General features: G+C 43.5%; 1 protein-coding gene across 1 annotated transcript in view; it reads right to left on the bottom strand.

Annotated features, from left to right (window-relative positions):
- Window positions 1–14382, bottom strand: part of LOC141133829 (activated CDC42 kinase 1-like) — a 34942-nt gene extending 20560 nt beyond the window's left edge. Inside the window, exons 1-5 of the mRNA XM_073623394.1 lie at window positions 14162–14382; window positions 2580–2873; window positions 2339–2491; window positions 814–1091; window positions 537–663 (exon numbers count right to left, since the gene is read on the bottom strand). Coding sequence (XP_073479495.1) covers window positions 537–663; window positions 814–1091; window positions 2339–2491; window positions 2580–2825 — 804 coding nt within the window. The 5' untranslated portion in view covers window positions 2826–2873; window positions 14162–14382. The remainder of the gene's footprint in view (window positions 1–536; window positions 664–813; window positions 1092–2338; window positions 2492–2579; window positions 2874–14161) is intronic.
- Window positions 14383–15688: the final 1306 nt, after the last annotated feature.

The raw sequence follows: 15688 nt of genomic DNA, 5'->3' as shown, positions 1-15688 counted from the left end.
TGTTTTGTTTTGTTTCAGATTCTACATTAAGTTAACAATTTCGTTAACTCATATTCGTTATGTTGGAGTGATTAGTTTTCGGAATTTGTTTAATATATTTGGATTTGTTTCATATATATTTGTTATTTTTCCAATCGCTTCGAAATTTGAATTTTGAAAATTTGAATTTTGGAAGACGGTTATATTTGTTCTATTCTATTCTACTCTAAAAAATTCTTTTTTTTCTATTCTATTCTATTTTACTTTTCAATTATAGTCTTTTAATCTATGCCTTTATACTCTATCTTATAAAGCAGGAATCATCATCTAATTTTACTTTTACTGTATTTATTGCAGTATATTTCCATTTCAAATTCATTTTCGAATTTGGATAATAATTTATTTCAGATTCATTGAAATTCGTTACCACTGTGATTTGGAAATTCAGATACATCCGAATCTCCATATAACGAAAATCTTGGCTGAATTTTGATTAGTAATTAAATGAATGGCACATGTCTATTGATTGGTGGCACTCTACAGGATCTATACATTACCTGTCTCCCATTTAGGCCAAACCAGGGTTCCTGTCCATAGGTGAACATCTCCCACATGGTGACCCCGAACATCCAGACATCACTTGAGTGTGAAAAGTTGCCAAACTTCAAGCTCTCCGGAGCACACCTACCACACAGAGGGATAATAATGGACTCATTAGCAATTAGGTCTTTCCAAACAGAACCCAACCTTAGATTTGGTTAACATCTTACTCCTTACCATGAAGGATAGATCCTTCATTCTATGACCCAAAAATGTACTGAATTCCACCCTTACCATGGAAAGGGTATCTTTCGGTGAGGAGACATGGTGTAATGATCATCATTTCTCGCCAAAAGCCTTGTCAATCCAAAATCTCCAATCTTTACCATCTGTTCACTGATCACCAATACATTCCGAGTTGCCAGGTCCCTGTGGATGAAATTATGGGTCTCAAGGTAGCTCATCCCAGAGGCAATCTGGATGGCATATGACCACAGGAGCTGCAAAGAATACACGCCGTTATAGGAGTGCAGATGACTGAGTAAGGATCCATGAGGTGCCAACTCTGTAACCTGAGATACAAGAAAGAAAGAAAGAAAGAAAGACATAATGTCCTTATTAGAATGTTATACACATCCTACCTCTGTAACCAATCAGAGGGGAGGAGGGACAGACTCATAACTTTCTTCTGTGCCACCCTGCAAGGGGGAGAGACGCAGATACCTCCCTTCTATCATGATACCCTTTTTGTGTAAATTAAATTTGCTCTTCCACAGTTGCCCTAACCGGAATAGTTTTTTTATTATTATTATTTTTTTTTTTGAGTGCACCTGCACTCAAATGTCTTCATTGGAGCCACAGCACTGCCATTGCTGCAACCGTAACCCAAGTCTCCCCTCCACCCAAACCTGGTCCTTGTGCAGCCACCTGTCAGGAAAGGAACATTCGGGTGCACGCAATGGCTCCAGAAGGGCTATTTAAAGTGCATTAGTGCACTGTGCCAGTGCTGTTTGGACTAATACATTCCCGTGTTAATGTTGCCGACCTGATCCTGCCTCTGACTCGACCTGATCCTTCCTCTGACTCGACCTGATCCTTCCTCTGACTCGACCTGATCCTACCTGAATGTTGCCCATACCGACCTTTGGTTTGTCCCTGGAATACGCTTTTGCCTGCTGCTTCTGCTCATCCATTCTGCTGTCACCGACCCCGGCCTGTCTTCTGACTACTCTCCTGCTTGCCGCTTGAACCTGATTTGCTCACTAGTTGCCGACCTGGACTGTCCAATGCTGTCTTGTGCCTATACTGCATCTGCACCTCCCTATCTGCATCCTTCACTGGTTCCTGTTCCTCCACCTACGTGTCCAGTCTTGTTATCCCTGCATTCCAGAAGCACACCAGCACCTGCCAGCAAGAGACTTACCAGGCACTTGTGTCACTCTCACTGTCATCTTACCAGGAACTCCAGAACCAGGGTTGCAAGAGAGACCTTCCACGTCATTTGAGGCTCCACCACCAGGTACGTTATACCACCGCTGCACCCGCTAAGTGCCTCTGTGTTTCCTCAGGTGCCTATGCAGCCTCAGAAGCACCCACAATCTTGGCCTCACCATTTCTGCACTGAATGTTTTCACAGTCTGAGTCTCTGCTGTGCCTTCTCTGCACTTGCACCTTCCAGCCTCACTCCTACCTCCAGCAGTAGCTTGCAGCTAAATCCAAGCTCCTATCAGAAGGCAGAACACTGCTACCCCATAGACTCCACCCGCATGGAAAGCAAGAGGGTCTACATCTTGGATTGTAACAAATGTCAGCCACTCACCATTTTCATTGGCTGTGTAAGAACCACGCCGTAGAGTCGGATGAGATGTGGATGATCCAGGGCGTACATCGCATTCACTTCCTGCAGAAAATCCTGAAGGACGGCAGGGTCATAGCTGGCATTCGCACGGAGGGTTTTCACTGCAACATTCACCTGTAAAGATGTAGGAAATGATGGAGAACATGACAGAAGAGCCGACAACTCAGAGAACCGACAGAGATAAACGGAAAAAAATACTCACTGTCCTTTCACTGGAAATCCTCCATTCTCCTTTCCGGACTACCCCAAAGCAGCCGTCCCCCAGATGCTCCGACAGGTGCAGGTCTAGGTCATTGATCAGACACTTCAGGGAGCTATCAGTGTCCCTTTGAGGGGTGATAGGTGAAAATGAGCTTGTGGGTGTCAGGGATGGAGGAAATAGGCCAGAGGGTGATTGGTAAGTGGGAGTCTGGGCAGAGGGCGACAGGAAATGCTTTGAGTTATTCATGTCCTGATGAAGTGGTGGATGGGCTTGTAGTCTTCTAAATATGAAAATCTAAAGAACAGGAAAAGCAGAAATAAGACAATGTTTAGTCTTTATTGAGTTTCTTTCAGTAAATTCATGCTTTGGGTACATTATTTTGGGAGGAGATGATGGAAGTGTAGTGCTACCCCCATAGGGGCCATTGGTGATAACTGGTTCTTTCCTGATAGCAGAGGCAATTTTAAACAGGAGAGGGGTTGGAGCATGGTATACTTCAAAATGCTCAGTAGCATCAATGAGAGGACAGTCCTCTCCTTAAGTAACTGTGAATATTGAACAGTCTAAGGCCTTACAGCTGGGGACCATGTGGTAAGTCTCTTTGGCATCTGATTACCTTGAACCATTGAACAACTACTGGTAGCCAATGCGATTTCCAGAACACTGCACAGTCACAGGGATCAATCCAGGGTTATAACACACAAGTCCCCAAGACAGCTCCCACCTTCCAGCTTCCTCTGGGCATGGTTCTGTGAGTGAGACAGTCCTTCTCCAGAGCAGATCCCTTGTGGTGAGGTCCTGCAATTAACTTCTCAGGAGATCCATCCAGGCTCTCAACCACTGTTGAGGCTTCCAGAACAGCTGCACAGTCCATTGGCTACCATGGGCAGCAGCCCCTCAGACTCTGGAACCCTCCTGGGGAGAAGGAACCCAGCCTTCCAGGACTTCAGACTATTTATCATCTTTCCAGCCCCCTACTGGATGCTCCTCTTCTAGGATTGGCTTGAGGATGATAAAAATTGGGCTATATATAATTGTTGGCTATAATCTCCCATCTGCCATAAGCTCTGGAAACTTCTTCCAGAGGCAGGGAGATGCAAACAAACTCCCAGCCTGTGAGACCCTGAACAGCCCAAAACAAACAATCACTGCTCCCTTGACTACAAAAGGAGCCACTCCTTCACGACTATATGTTACCGACCTTTGGCTTGTTTCTCGACTACACTTCTGCTTGATCCCGACCTGCAACCACTTGTTACCGACCTTTGGCTTGTTTCTCGACTACACTTCCGCTTGATCCTGACCTGCAACCACTTGTTACTGACCTTTGGCTTGTTTCTGGACTACACTTCCACTTGACCCGACCTGTAACCACTTGTTACTGATCTTTGGCTTGTTTCTTGACTACACTTCCGCTTGATCCCGACCTGCAACCACTTGTTACCGACCTTTGGCTTGTTTCTCGACTACACTTCCACTTGATCCTGACCTGCAACCACTTGTTACAGACTGTTGGCTTGTTTACTGACTATGCTTCTGCTTGACCCCTACCTGCCATATCTGCTACTGGACCCCGGCTTGCTTATCTCCTGGTGGGTGATAGGGCCAGTATAGATTCAAGTAATGACATGGAGTGGAAGAGCCCAGAGGTAGGTAGCCTGTTCACAGTTATAAGACATTGTAGAGAAAAAAAGTGTTAGAGAAGCTAGTCTGGAGTTAATACACCCCAGTAATTATGCTCAATTGCATGATATTGGGGACATCAATTCAGGAATAACAGTGATGGAGCATAAAATATTCTGTAGCTGTCAAGGGACTGATTGCTCCAGTAAGTATAGGAGCACATGTACAGGCAAGGACAGATACGAGCCGTAGGGGACTTCATTATTAGAAGGACAGGGTAATCTGTCACCAGGACCATGTTCACCCAACAGTTTACCAGGCACAATGTGTATCGGGGTGACCAGATGTTGGGTGGGGTTGGGGAGAACCTAGATGCCATGGTACATATTGATATGAATGAAAATAGAGTGTCCTCAAAAATATTTCAGTGACTTGGTTACCAAGTTAAAGAAACTGACTTTCAATGTAGTATTTTCAGAAAATGGGTCACACCAAAGAGGCAACGGGAGAAACTGATGTGAGAAGGAGACATTTGGGTTCCTGGAGAACTGGGCTGACTTTTTGGTTGGTTACTGGCTCTACTGTAGGGACAGACTACATACACATTTTGAAAGGTGCAGATCTGTTGAGGAGAAAATGGAGAGAAGGTTTCTGCTCCGAGTCTGAGCTCTGCCGATACCAGGTCACTTTGGTACTTGCACTTGCATTAATGAATACAGAGATACCTCTCAGACCCTGCAAGAGGAATTGTCCTTTCCATAGCATTCATCTTCCAGTACTTGTAGTTAGGACATACTAGATAGTCCCAAATGCAAATTATGCCTCCTTTCTGCCCTCAATCGCTCCTGATCACTATGATAGCACAGAAGGATGGCAATAGGGGAGGTCTCATTGCCAAAATGTGCAATACCCTTCTCTCTTTTTACCAATGCCATGGCAATAAGTGAAGCTAAATGGCAGGAAAAGGTACTGTAGGTACCCCCCACAGCTGAGGAATGGTCTACGACCCAGGAATTCATACACCTCACCTCCTTGTACCCAACACAAAAACAAACTCAGTTGTCCATAGGGCCTACCAAAGATCTTATTGGAGTTGCTACTCTTCCCCTAACTGCTCTAGATGGGGTGAGGCTGGAGGGACTCTCATCCACATGATGTTTAAAAAGTCAGTAATATTTTAAAAACAAGTTCAAAAAACTGTCTTACTAAAAAATAAAAAGATGCAAAGATAAATCCACAGAACATGGATTTCTAAATAAAGAATAAAATATACAAAAATACAATATAACAAAAAGACACCTTCTAAATAAAGAATAAAACAACGCAATACAAAAAAAACACCATCCAGATAAAGAATAAAAAATACAATAGAAAAAACTCACATTCTTAGTAAAGAATTAAAAAAATATAGTACAAAAAAAAGCAATTTCAAAATAAAGTGTTAAATTACAAAAATACAACCTAAAAAAAAAAACAAAACAAAAAAACACACCTTCTTATAAAAGAACTAAACTACAAAAATAAAATACAAAAAAATCAATTTCTAAATAAAGAGTTAAAAATACAAAACAAAAAAGCATACCTTCCAAATAAAAAATACAATAGCAAAAAACACACCTATGAAATAAAGAATAAAAATATATAGTATAAAAAAATTATTTCTTAATAAAGAGTTAAAAAAAAAACATGCGTTCCAATAAAAAATAAACAATGCAAAAAAAAAAAAAAAACACTTCCTAAATAAAGAATTAAAAATACAAAAATAAAATACAAAAAATCAATTTCTAAATAAGTTTAAAATAAAAAAAAAATAACAAAAAACTTCTAAATATAGTATAAGAATAAGGGTAGATCTTTTTCTCTCAACTTTCCCCTGAGGCAAAATCTATTTTTCACTTTACTTCTTTTTAGAGTGAAAGTATGAAGGTAAACCTGTGTCCATTGTAATACTATAAATACATTCAAATTAATGTAAAAAATTCTGAAAATAGAAAATGTAAAAGAAAAAGAAAAGGGGACTGACCACTCCCTTACCTACCTTGTCCCCACTTGTTTCTCTTTACTCTCTGGTGAATATTACTTGGGCCTATTTTTGTGCCTCCGTTCCCCTGGATTGATTGATTGTGCCTATTAGCTTATACTATTCAAACTTTACAAGGCCTGGTGCCCCTGCTTCCATTCTCATCAGACAACAGCCAATTTATATGCTACTGTTACATGTTGATTTTCCGATTTGTCACGATATACATTGGACCTGAAGTGGGTGCAAATCCCACTCTATATTGTAATTGTAGCATCTTTAGCGATGTTTATGTTCTGCCTGCTTTTCAATAAACAGTTTGAACAAGAAAAAATAAAATAGCTAGATCAGGGCTTGACCTATATCAGTGTCAGGGTCAAGGTCAGACTTGGGGGTCAAAAAGGTGGGGTAAGGGTCAGGGTCAAAGATATCTTTTAAAATCCATCACCAAATAAAGGTCCAAATTTATCCTTTAAATTTTTTTTTACCCAGATACAATGTTATGTACAGTTGTATAATACATGACAAAGTAGCATAACTGGGCTTAGGTGTTCAGGTTTGCTTTACCCGGTGCCATCAGAAATCAACTCTCCTGGTGTCATCAGAGATCAGCTCTCCTGGTGTCATCAGATATCAACTCTTCTGGTGTCATCAGAGATCAGCTCACCTGGCGTCATCAGAGATCAGCTCTCCTGGTGTCATCAGAGATCAGCTCCCCTGGTGTCATCAGAGATCAGCTCTCCTGGTGCCATCAGAGATCAGCTCTCCTGGTGCCATCAGAGATCAGCTCTCCTGGTGTCATCAGAGATCAGCTCTCCTGGTGTCATCAGAGATCAGCTCCCCTGGTGTCATCAGAAATCAGCTCTCCTGGTGTCATCAGAGATCAGCTCTTCTGGTGCCATCAGAGATCAGCTCTCCTGGTGCCATCAGAGATCAGCTCTTCTGGTGTCATTAGAGATCAGCTCTCCTGGTGTCATCAGAAATCAGCTCTCCTGGCGTCATCAGAGATCAGCTCTCCTGGTGCCATCAGAGATCAGTTCTCCTGGTGTCATCAGAGATCAGTTCTCCTGGTGTCATCAGAGATCATAATCCTGGTGCCATCAGAGATCAGCTCTCTTGGTGCCATCAGAGATCAGCTCTCCTGGTGTCATCAGAGCTCAGCTCTCCTGATGTCATCAGAAATCAACTCTCCTGGTGCCATCAGAGATCAGTTCTCCTGGTGTCGTCAGAGATCAACTCTCCCAACGTCATCTGTCATCAGCTCCCCCAGTGCCATCAGTGATCAGTAGGGATGGGCCGAACGGACCACTGTTCGGTTCGCACCAGATCTTTCAAACCCAAATGACGAACCCAAGTTTGGACCTGAATAATGAACCCCATTAAAGTCAAGGGGACCTGAACGTCAAAAATCAAAAGTGCCCATTTTGAAGGCTTATATGCAAGTAATTGGGCATACAATGTTTATAAGGGTCTGTGTCCTGCCCTGGGGGACATGGATCAATAAAAAAAAGTTTGTGAAAAACATAATTTTTAAATGAGCAGTGATTTTTTTTTCTTTTAAAGTGAAAGCATAAAAATGAAAAAACTCCTTACAATCTAGTGCCTGGGGGTCCCCTTAGTCTACCTGTAAAGTGGCAGATCTGTACAATGTCTAGAATCTGCTGCAGCAATAATTGCATTTCTAAATCCCCAAAAAATGACATTTTCCCTGAAAACTGCCTTTATTTTGCTCAGCAACAGCTGGAGAGCCAGTGTGAATGATGAGGCCACAATGTAGTGCACTGGGAACAAGATTAGAGATTTTTTGGATACATTCTGGTGTCACTTTGACTTTGGATAGAAGTAATGGGTGTGTAAAAATTGGTCTTTGGGTGTCGTTGGCGCCTTCCCACCGAAACCCTATAGAGGTAATCTTGATGTAAGCAAGAATTGGTCTTGCTATAAAAAAATTGCAATGATATGCACCTGTCAAATAGGTGCAGAAAAATTGGTCTCCATCATCATCATTACCACTACAATCAACTTGGAAATACGCTGCAGCTGGGGGAACATGAATGCCAATTTTTCTACCAGTGTTCTACTCTCTCTCTAGGCTCATGTTCCTATCATCCTCAACCTCAGAACCAACATCTGAATCCAGTACTGGCTGGGCATCATCAAGAAGCAAGTGGCTTACGCTGTGGTCAAATAACTCAGCTGACTCCTCAATGGCTGATGTTGAGGCTGTGGCAGGAATATATATGGACAAGGAGGCAGAATAAGCCACTCTGGCAACTGCAGGGGACTGTGCACTAGTCTCTGCTTGCATGACAGAGAATGAGGAGGATGAGGAAGGTTTAGTAAGCCAGTCCACCACCTCCTCTGCATGCTGTGGTTGGATAGCACGGGCAAACTCACTAAACAGAGGAAATGATGCCCTGCCTGAGGACTGACCACCACATCCACCTTTGCCTGTGGACACATTTGTTGCTGACCCCCTTACAGTGGCAAGGGAACATCTGCCTCTCCTTGTTGTCCTCCCAGACATTTTTGGGAGGGAGGGGGCGGTGCTTATAAGCAATTGTAAAGAAGAAGTGGAAATCTGTACGTAGATGCACTTTAATCAATAAAAAGTGGTGTTTGGTGCAATTTAATTTGAGTACTCACACTACATAGAAACACTCTACGGATACACTATAATATACTGCAATATAATGCGTCAAACGTATGACGCACAGAACTATATGACGTTAAACTGGCAGTAATGCACAAAACTATATGGCGTTAAACTGGTAGTAACACACACAGAAGTAAATGGCGTTAAACTGGCAGTAACGCACACAGAACTATATGGCGTTAAAATGGCAGTAACGCAAAAAAAACTATATGGCATTAAACTGGCAGTAACACACACAAATGTAAATAGCGTTAAACTGGAATTAATGCACACAGAAGTAAATGGCGTTAAACTGGCAGTAACACACGAAACTATATGGCGTTAAACTGGCAGTAACACACAAAACTATATGGCATTAAACTGGCAGTAACACACAAAACTATATGGTTTTATACTGGCAGTAACGCACACAGAAGTAAATGGCGTTAAACTGGCAGTAATGCAATCAAATAGACGGTGTTCAACCATCACTACACAGACGCTACCTGAACTGTCCCTACTTTAGCTATACACTAATGTAAAGATTACTGACACGGTCTCACTACACTACACTGAAACTATGTGAGCTGTACTTACTCTAGCTGCACACTATGCAAAGCTGAATGATGGTCCCGCTCACTACACTCACACTATCCCTAAATTGACACTAAACTAATATTCTGCACTGACAATTGAAGCAAAATAGCACACTATAACACACCAACTAACTAATAGCACTGAACAGAGCCCTGTTCTATCTCTCTCCACACCAAAATCACACTGAAAATGGCTGCCATTGAAAGAATACTTTTATACTGTGGGGCGGGAATGAGCCATGATTGAATAAAGTCATGATGACAGTGTCCAATCACGACTGATAGTACTCTGTGCCCTGATTGGCTGAAGCTTTCACTGCTTCAGCCAATCAGGGCTTGCAATGCACTGTTCAGCATCGCAATGCATTGTGGTCAATTTGGGGGGGGGCAAATTGTCGAACGACCCGTTTGTTTGGGCTCGGGCCGAACCATTCGCCCATGCCTAGTGATCAGCTCTTCCAGTCCCATCAGAGATCAGCTCTCCCGGCATCATCAGAGATCAGCTCTGCCAGTGCCATCAGAGATCAGCTCTCCTGGTGTCATCAGAGATCAGGTCTGCCAGTGCCATCAGAAATCAGCTCTCCTGGCATCATCAGAGATCAGCTCTCAACGTGCCATCAGAGATGAGCTCTCCTGGTGTCATTAGAGATCAGCTCTCCCAGTGCCATCAGAGATCAGCTCTCAACGTGCCGTCAGAGATCAGCTCTCCCAGTGCTATCAGAGATCAGCTCTCCCGGCATCATCAGAGATCAGCTCTCAATGTGCCATCAGAGATCAGCTCTCCTGGTGTCATCAGAGATCAGCTCTCCCAGTGCCATCAGAGATCAGCTCTCCTGGTGTCATCAGAGATCAGGTCTACCGGTGCCATCAGAGATCAGCTCTCCTGGTGTCATCAGAGATCAGGTCTACCGGTGTCATCAGAGATCAGCTCTCCTGGTGTCATCAGAGATCAGCTCTCCCAGCTTCATCAGTGATCAGCTCTCCTGGCATCAACAGAGATCAGCTCTCCTGGCGCCATCAGAAATCAGCTCTCCTGGTGTCGGCAGAGATCAGCTCTCCCAGTGTCAGCAAAGATCAGCTCTCCCAGTGCCATCAGAGATTAGCTTTTCCAACTTAATCAGTGATCAGCTCTCCATGGGCTTGGCTTTTATTATTTATTAGGGATTTCAACTTGGATAGGGTAAAGGGGTTATGGGATGCCCAACTTGACTCAAAGAACAACAAAATGAGGACAACTTCCTTCTCTGGCACACTGCAACAACAGATACTTGACAGCAACAGTCTTTAGCAAAGTAATCCCCTCCTAGGAGTCTGGTATCCCTAGGAGTGGATTTTAAGCAAGGTCCCAACTTGTAGAAGCTCCTGGTCCCCTTATTGAAAAATACCAGCCCACCTGGCTACGGTATCTAATCCCAAATCAAGGGATTCGGTAAGCACTAAACTGTCCCTTAAAGACTTGCCAAGAACTTGCATCTAGCAGACGTCTCCCTTATAGGCCTTGGAGGTGTAGAGGTACTCATGTTCTGCTGCTCTGGATAGAACTGCTCTCAGCCCTCTTCTGGGCTGGTTCCTTTCCATGCTATGCGGGCTGTCCTTCCTGGGAGGACTGCAGGACAGTGAAGCTCCCTGTTTCAGATTTCCTCCTTCCTCCAGCCTGGAGGCAGAACCCCCTTTCCACGGGCCCCCACCCAAGCTACACAGCAGCACCTCAACCATCCATATTCTACCTGACTCACCTGCTGGCCAGGCTCCACCATATCTAAGGGCTGACTAAACACCCTGCCAGGGCCTTCTGCCTGGCGATTGGCCAGTTTCTCAAAAATATTCAGATCTCTTCTGCATGCCTCCCAACCATCCTGTATTCCAGGTGACCATCCAGAGAGTAAATCCCGAGGTCCCGCAGATCTGGGCTGGAGTCCCGGAGCCCAGGGCCAAAACAAGTGGGCTCCACTCAGTGGTGGTATCCTCAATGGTGCAGTGTGTGCTCTCACAACCCTCCTATCTCCTCCTCCCCAGAGACTTCAATATCTTTGAAAAAAAACTAATATTTTTTACTTTTTGCTATAGTAAATATCCAAAAAAAATGTAAAAAAAAAATGTGTTCCTCAGTTTAGGCAAATATGTATTCTTCTACATATTTTTGGTAAAAAAAAAAAAAAAAATTGCAATAAGCGTATATTGATTGGTTTGTGCAAAAGTGATAGCGTCTACAAAATAGGGGAAAGATTTATGGCATTTTTATTATTATTTTTTTTTTTTTACTAGTAATGGCTGCGATCAGCGATTTTTATCGGGACAGATTGGACGCTTTTGACACTTTTTTCGGACCAGTGACATTTATACAGCAATCAGAGCTACAAATAGCCACTGATCACTGTATAAATGTCACTGGCAGGGAAGGGCTTAACACTAGGGGGGCGATCAAGTGGTTGAGTGTTCCCTAGGGAGGTGTTTCTAATTGTGGGGAGGAGGGGACTGACTGGAGGAGGAGAGAGATCTGCTGTTCCTGATCACTAGGAACAGCAGATCTCTCTCTACTTCCCTGACAGAACGGGGATCTGTTTGTTTACATTTACAGATCCCCATTCTGGCTCTCTGAGGAGTGATCGTGGGTCACCGGCGGACATCGTGGCAGCCGGCCACGCCCATCGGCTGCGGGCAAGTGAGTGCGCCCGCTATAACTCTTACAGCGGCCAACATACACCTACAGCAGTTTACACAGCCGTGTCACCCTGCCACAGTATAATGACGGCGGCTGGTCTGCAAGAGGTTAAAGTAGGCTCAGTCAAAGCAATCAAAGCATATTTTATACAAGGAAGCCTGATTTTGTTTTACCACGCCCTTAACCTCCTCCCACTGATAAGACTTTGGCCACACCCACATTTTGCCACAACGTACAATGTGCGCCACACGTCTCCCCTTTCCTCAAGTGTCCCTCATTCTGAAGTTCAAACATTGGGAGGTATGCCTTCTGGGCTCAAATTTCTAGAAACTTCTCCAAGCTTCTAGAACCAGGGGGAGGTACCAGAGGCCTGATCTGTAGAGCCCCCCCAGCCTGACCTAAAGTAAACCTTCTGACTTACACTCAGGCTTCTAACAATCCTCTATCTACAGTACACAACTATGTACACAAGAGGGCGCTACACAGTTCAATCAAAGGAGCTCAGCTGTCCATGTGATGACTTTCCTCCCTGCTTATGAAATGATTTTGACACAGTACAGGGACAACCATCATATGGACTTTGGGGCCACAATGATTAAAAAACGAGGAGCCAATCTTATTGTGTGAACAGTCAGCAGAGTGCAGGAGACAGCCAGAAAGAATCCGACCCAGCAAAACACTCCACACCTTACCCCTTGAGGCAACTTGCTCTCCTGCCTCTGATCAGCCCAGCCCTGCACGAAACATCTTGCCACAGCTTGACACATAGGTTATCACCAGAACACCACATGGAGACAAAACATTTTGTTCTAACAGAGGTTCTAACCCCTCCCTGCATCATCCAACACTAAGAAAGCAGATTGGCGGGGTACTCTAGGAATGGGAAATAAGTGCAGAGAATGGCGAACCAAGACTCGAACTTTGCAGCGTACTAATACATGTCACTACACTCACCTTCAACCCAGCCTAGGGGCCCGGTGTGCCTGGAGCTCTTCTATAATGATATATATATATATATATATATATATATATATATATATATATATATATATATATAGAGACCAGAACGTAAAGAAGAGGAAGACTGGGGTCCTTCGCTGGACTGATCCAGTGTTATTAGTGGTTTACCCCAAAGTTCAGTGTTATTACTGGTGTACTGCAAGGTTCAGTGTTATTCGTGGTGTACCCCAAGGATTAGTGCTATTAGTGGTGTACTCCATAATTCAGTGTTTTTAAAGGTTTACCCCAAGGTTCAGTGTTATTAGTGGTGTACCCCAAGTTCAGTGTTATTAGTGTACCCCAAGCTCAGTGTTATTAGTGGTGTACCCAAGGTTCAGTGCTATTAGTGGTGTACCCAAGGTTCAGTGCTCTTAGTGGTGTACTCCATAGTTCAGTGTTTTTAGAGGTTTACCCCAAGGTTCAGTGTTATTATTGGTGTACCCCAATGTTCAGTGTTATTAGTGATGTACCCCAAGTTCAGTGTTATTAGTGATGTACCCCAAGTTCAGTGTTATTAGTGGTGTACCCCAAGGTTCAGTGTTATTAGTGGTGTACCCCAATGTTCAGTGTTATTAGTGGTGTACTCCAAGGTTCAGTGTTATTAGTGGTGTACTCCAAGGTTCAGTGTTATTAGTGGTGTACCCCAATGTTCAGTGTTATTAGTGGTGTACTCCAAGGTTCAGTGTTATTAGTGGTGTACTCCAAGGTTCAGTGTTATTAGTGATGTACCCCAAGGTTCAGTGTTATTAGTGGTGTACCCCAAGGTTCAGTGTTATTAGTGATGTACCCCAAGGTTTAGTGTTATTAGTGGTGTACCCCAAGGTTCAGTGTTATTAGTGGTGTACTCCAAGGCTCGGTGTTATTAGTGGTGTACTCCAAGGCTCAGTGTTATTAGTGGTGTACCCCAAGGTTCAGTGTTATTAGTGGTGTACTCCAAGGGTCCATGTTATTAGTGGGGTACCCCAAAATTTAGTCTTGTTAGTAATGTAAAAAAGAGGTACAGATGCCAGAGAGAAACATATTTTAGAACTGTAAATGCCAATTTACCTTTAAGAAGGACTAGACTGAAAGATGACGGAATGATTTCTGGTTTTCTCTCAGTCCCTCCAAGGTTGCACTACCTCTTCTTGGTGCCGCAGTATCATGACCTACATCCAGAGAAATCTTGTAGGACTGATACGCCCCAGGAACAGGTGCATGCAGTATGAGGAAGGTTGTAGGAAGGCAGCTGCATGTAGGACAGGTTAGATAAGACTGTTGGCTTTTAGGACTCTTCGTCTTATGGAAGGGAGGGGTGAGCAGTGAGGGAGGGGGAAATCGGTTCTCTGCATTCAGTATTCTGAATCTTCACTGCTATCTATCAAGACTGCTGAATATTCAGAAAACAATTTATTTAAACCCGAACATCACTGATTTGGCTCTAAAAAAATAGAACTGAACATCTGAAATATTTGGGTGCACTTCATTCGCCATGATTGTTATGGATTACATTGCTGGACACCATTACTGATGTGGATAACCCTGGTGGGCACCATGACTGACACGAGTTACATTGCTGGACAGTATGATTGATGTGGACTGCATTGCTGTATGTTATGATTGACAGGAATTGTATCGCTGGGCAGTATGATTGACGTGAACTATAGTGCTATAGTGCTTTGATAAAGTATTCATACCCCTTGACATTGTCCACATTTTGTCATGTTACATCCAAAAACGTGAATGTATTTTATTGGGGTTTTATGTGATAGACCAACACAAAGTGGCACATAATTGTGAAGTGGAAGGAAATAAATGGTTTTCAATTTTTTTTTACAAATAAATATGTCAAAAGTGTGTGTGTGTGTGTGTGTGTGTGGGGGGGGGAGGGGCATTTGTATGGCACCCCCCTGAGTCAATACTTTGTAGAACCTCCTTTCCCTGCAATTACAGCTGCAAGTCTTTTTGGGGATGTCTCTACCAGCTTTGTACATCTAGAGAGGGACATTTTTGCCAATTCTTCTTTGCAAAATATCTCAAGCTCTGTCAGATTGGAGCATCTGTGAACAGCAATTTTCAAGTCTTGCCACAGATTCTCAATTGGATTTAAGTCTGGACTGTGACTGGGCCATTCTAACACATAAATATGCTTTGATCTAAACCATTCCATTGTAGCTCTGGCTGTATGTTTCGGGTCGTTGTCCTGCTGGAAGGTGAACCTCCGCCCCAGTCTCAAGTCTTTTGACAACTTTAACAGGTTTTCTTCTAAGATTGACCTGTATTTGTCTCCATCCATCTTCCCATCAACTCTGACCAGCTTCCCTGTCCCTGCTGAAGAAAAACATCCCCAGAACATGATGCTGCCACCACCATGTTTCACCATGTTTCAAAGTGGGGATGGTGTGTTCAGGGTGATGTGCAGTGTTAGTTTTCCCCCCACACATAGAGTTTTGCTTTTAGGCCAAAAAGTTGAATTTTGGTCTCATCTGACCAGATCACCTTCTTCCACGTTTACTGTGTCCCCCACATGGCTTCTCGCAAACTACAAACAGGACTTCTTATGTCTTTCTTTCACCAATTTCTTTCTTCTTGTCA

The sequence above is a fragment of the Aquarana catesbeiana genome, linkage group LG03 (assembly GCF_042186555.1).
Source record: "Aquarana catesbeiana isolate 2022-GZ linkage group LG03, ASM4218655v1, whole genome shotgun sequence".
NCBI lineage: Eukaryota > Metazoa > Chordata > Amphibia > Anura > Ranidae > Aquarana > Aquarana catesbeiana.
The sequence above is the reverse complement of the archived record's forward strand: the minus strand, read 5'-3'. Positions and strand labels throughout refer to the sequence as shown.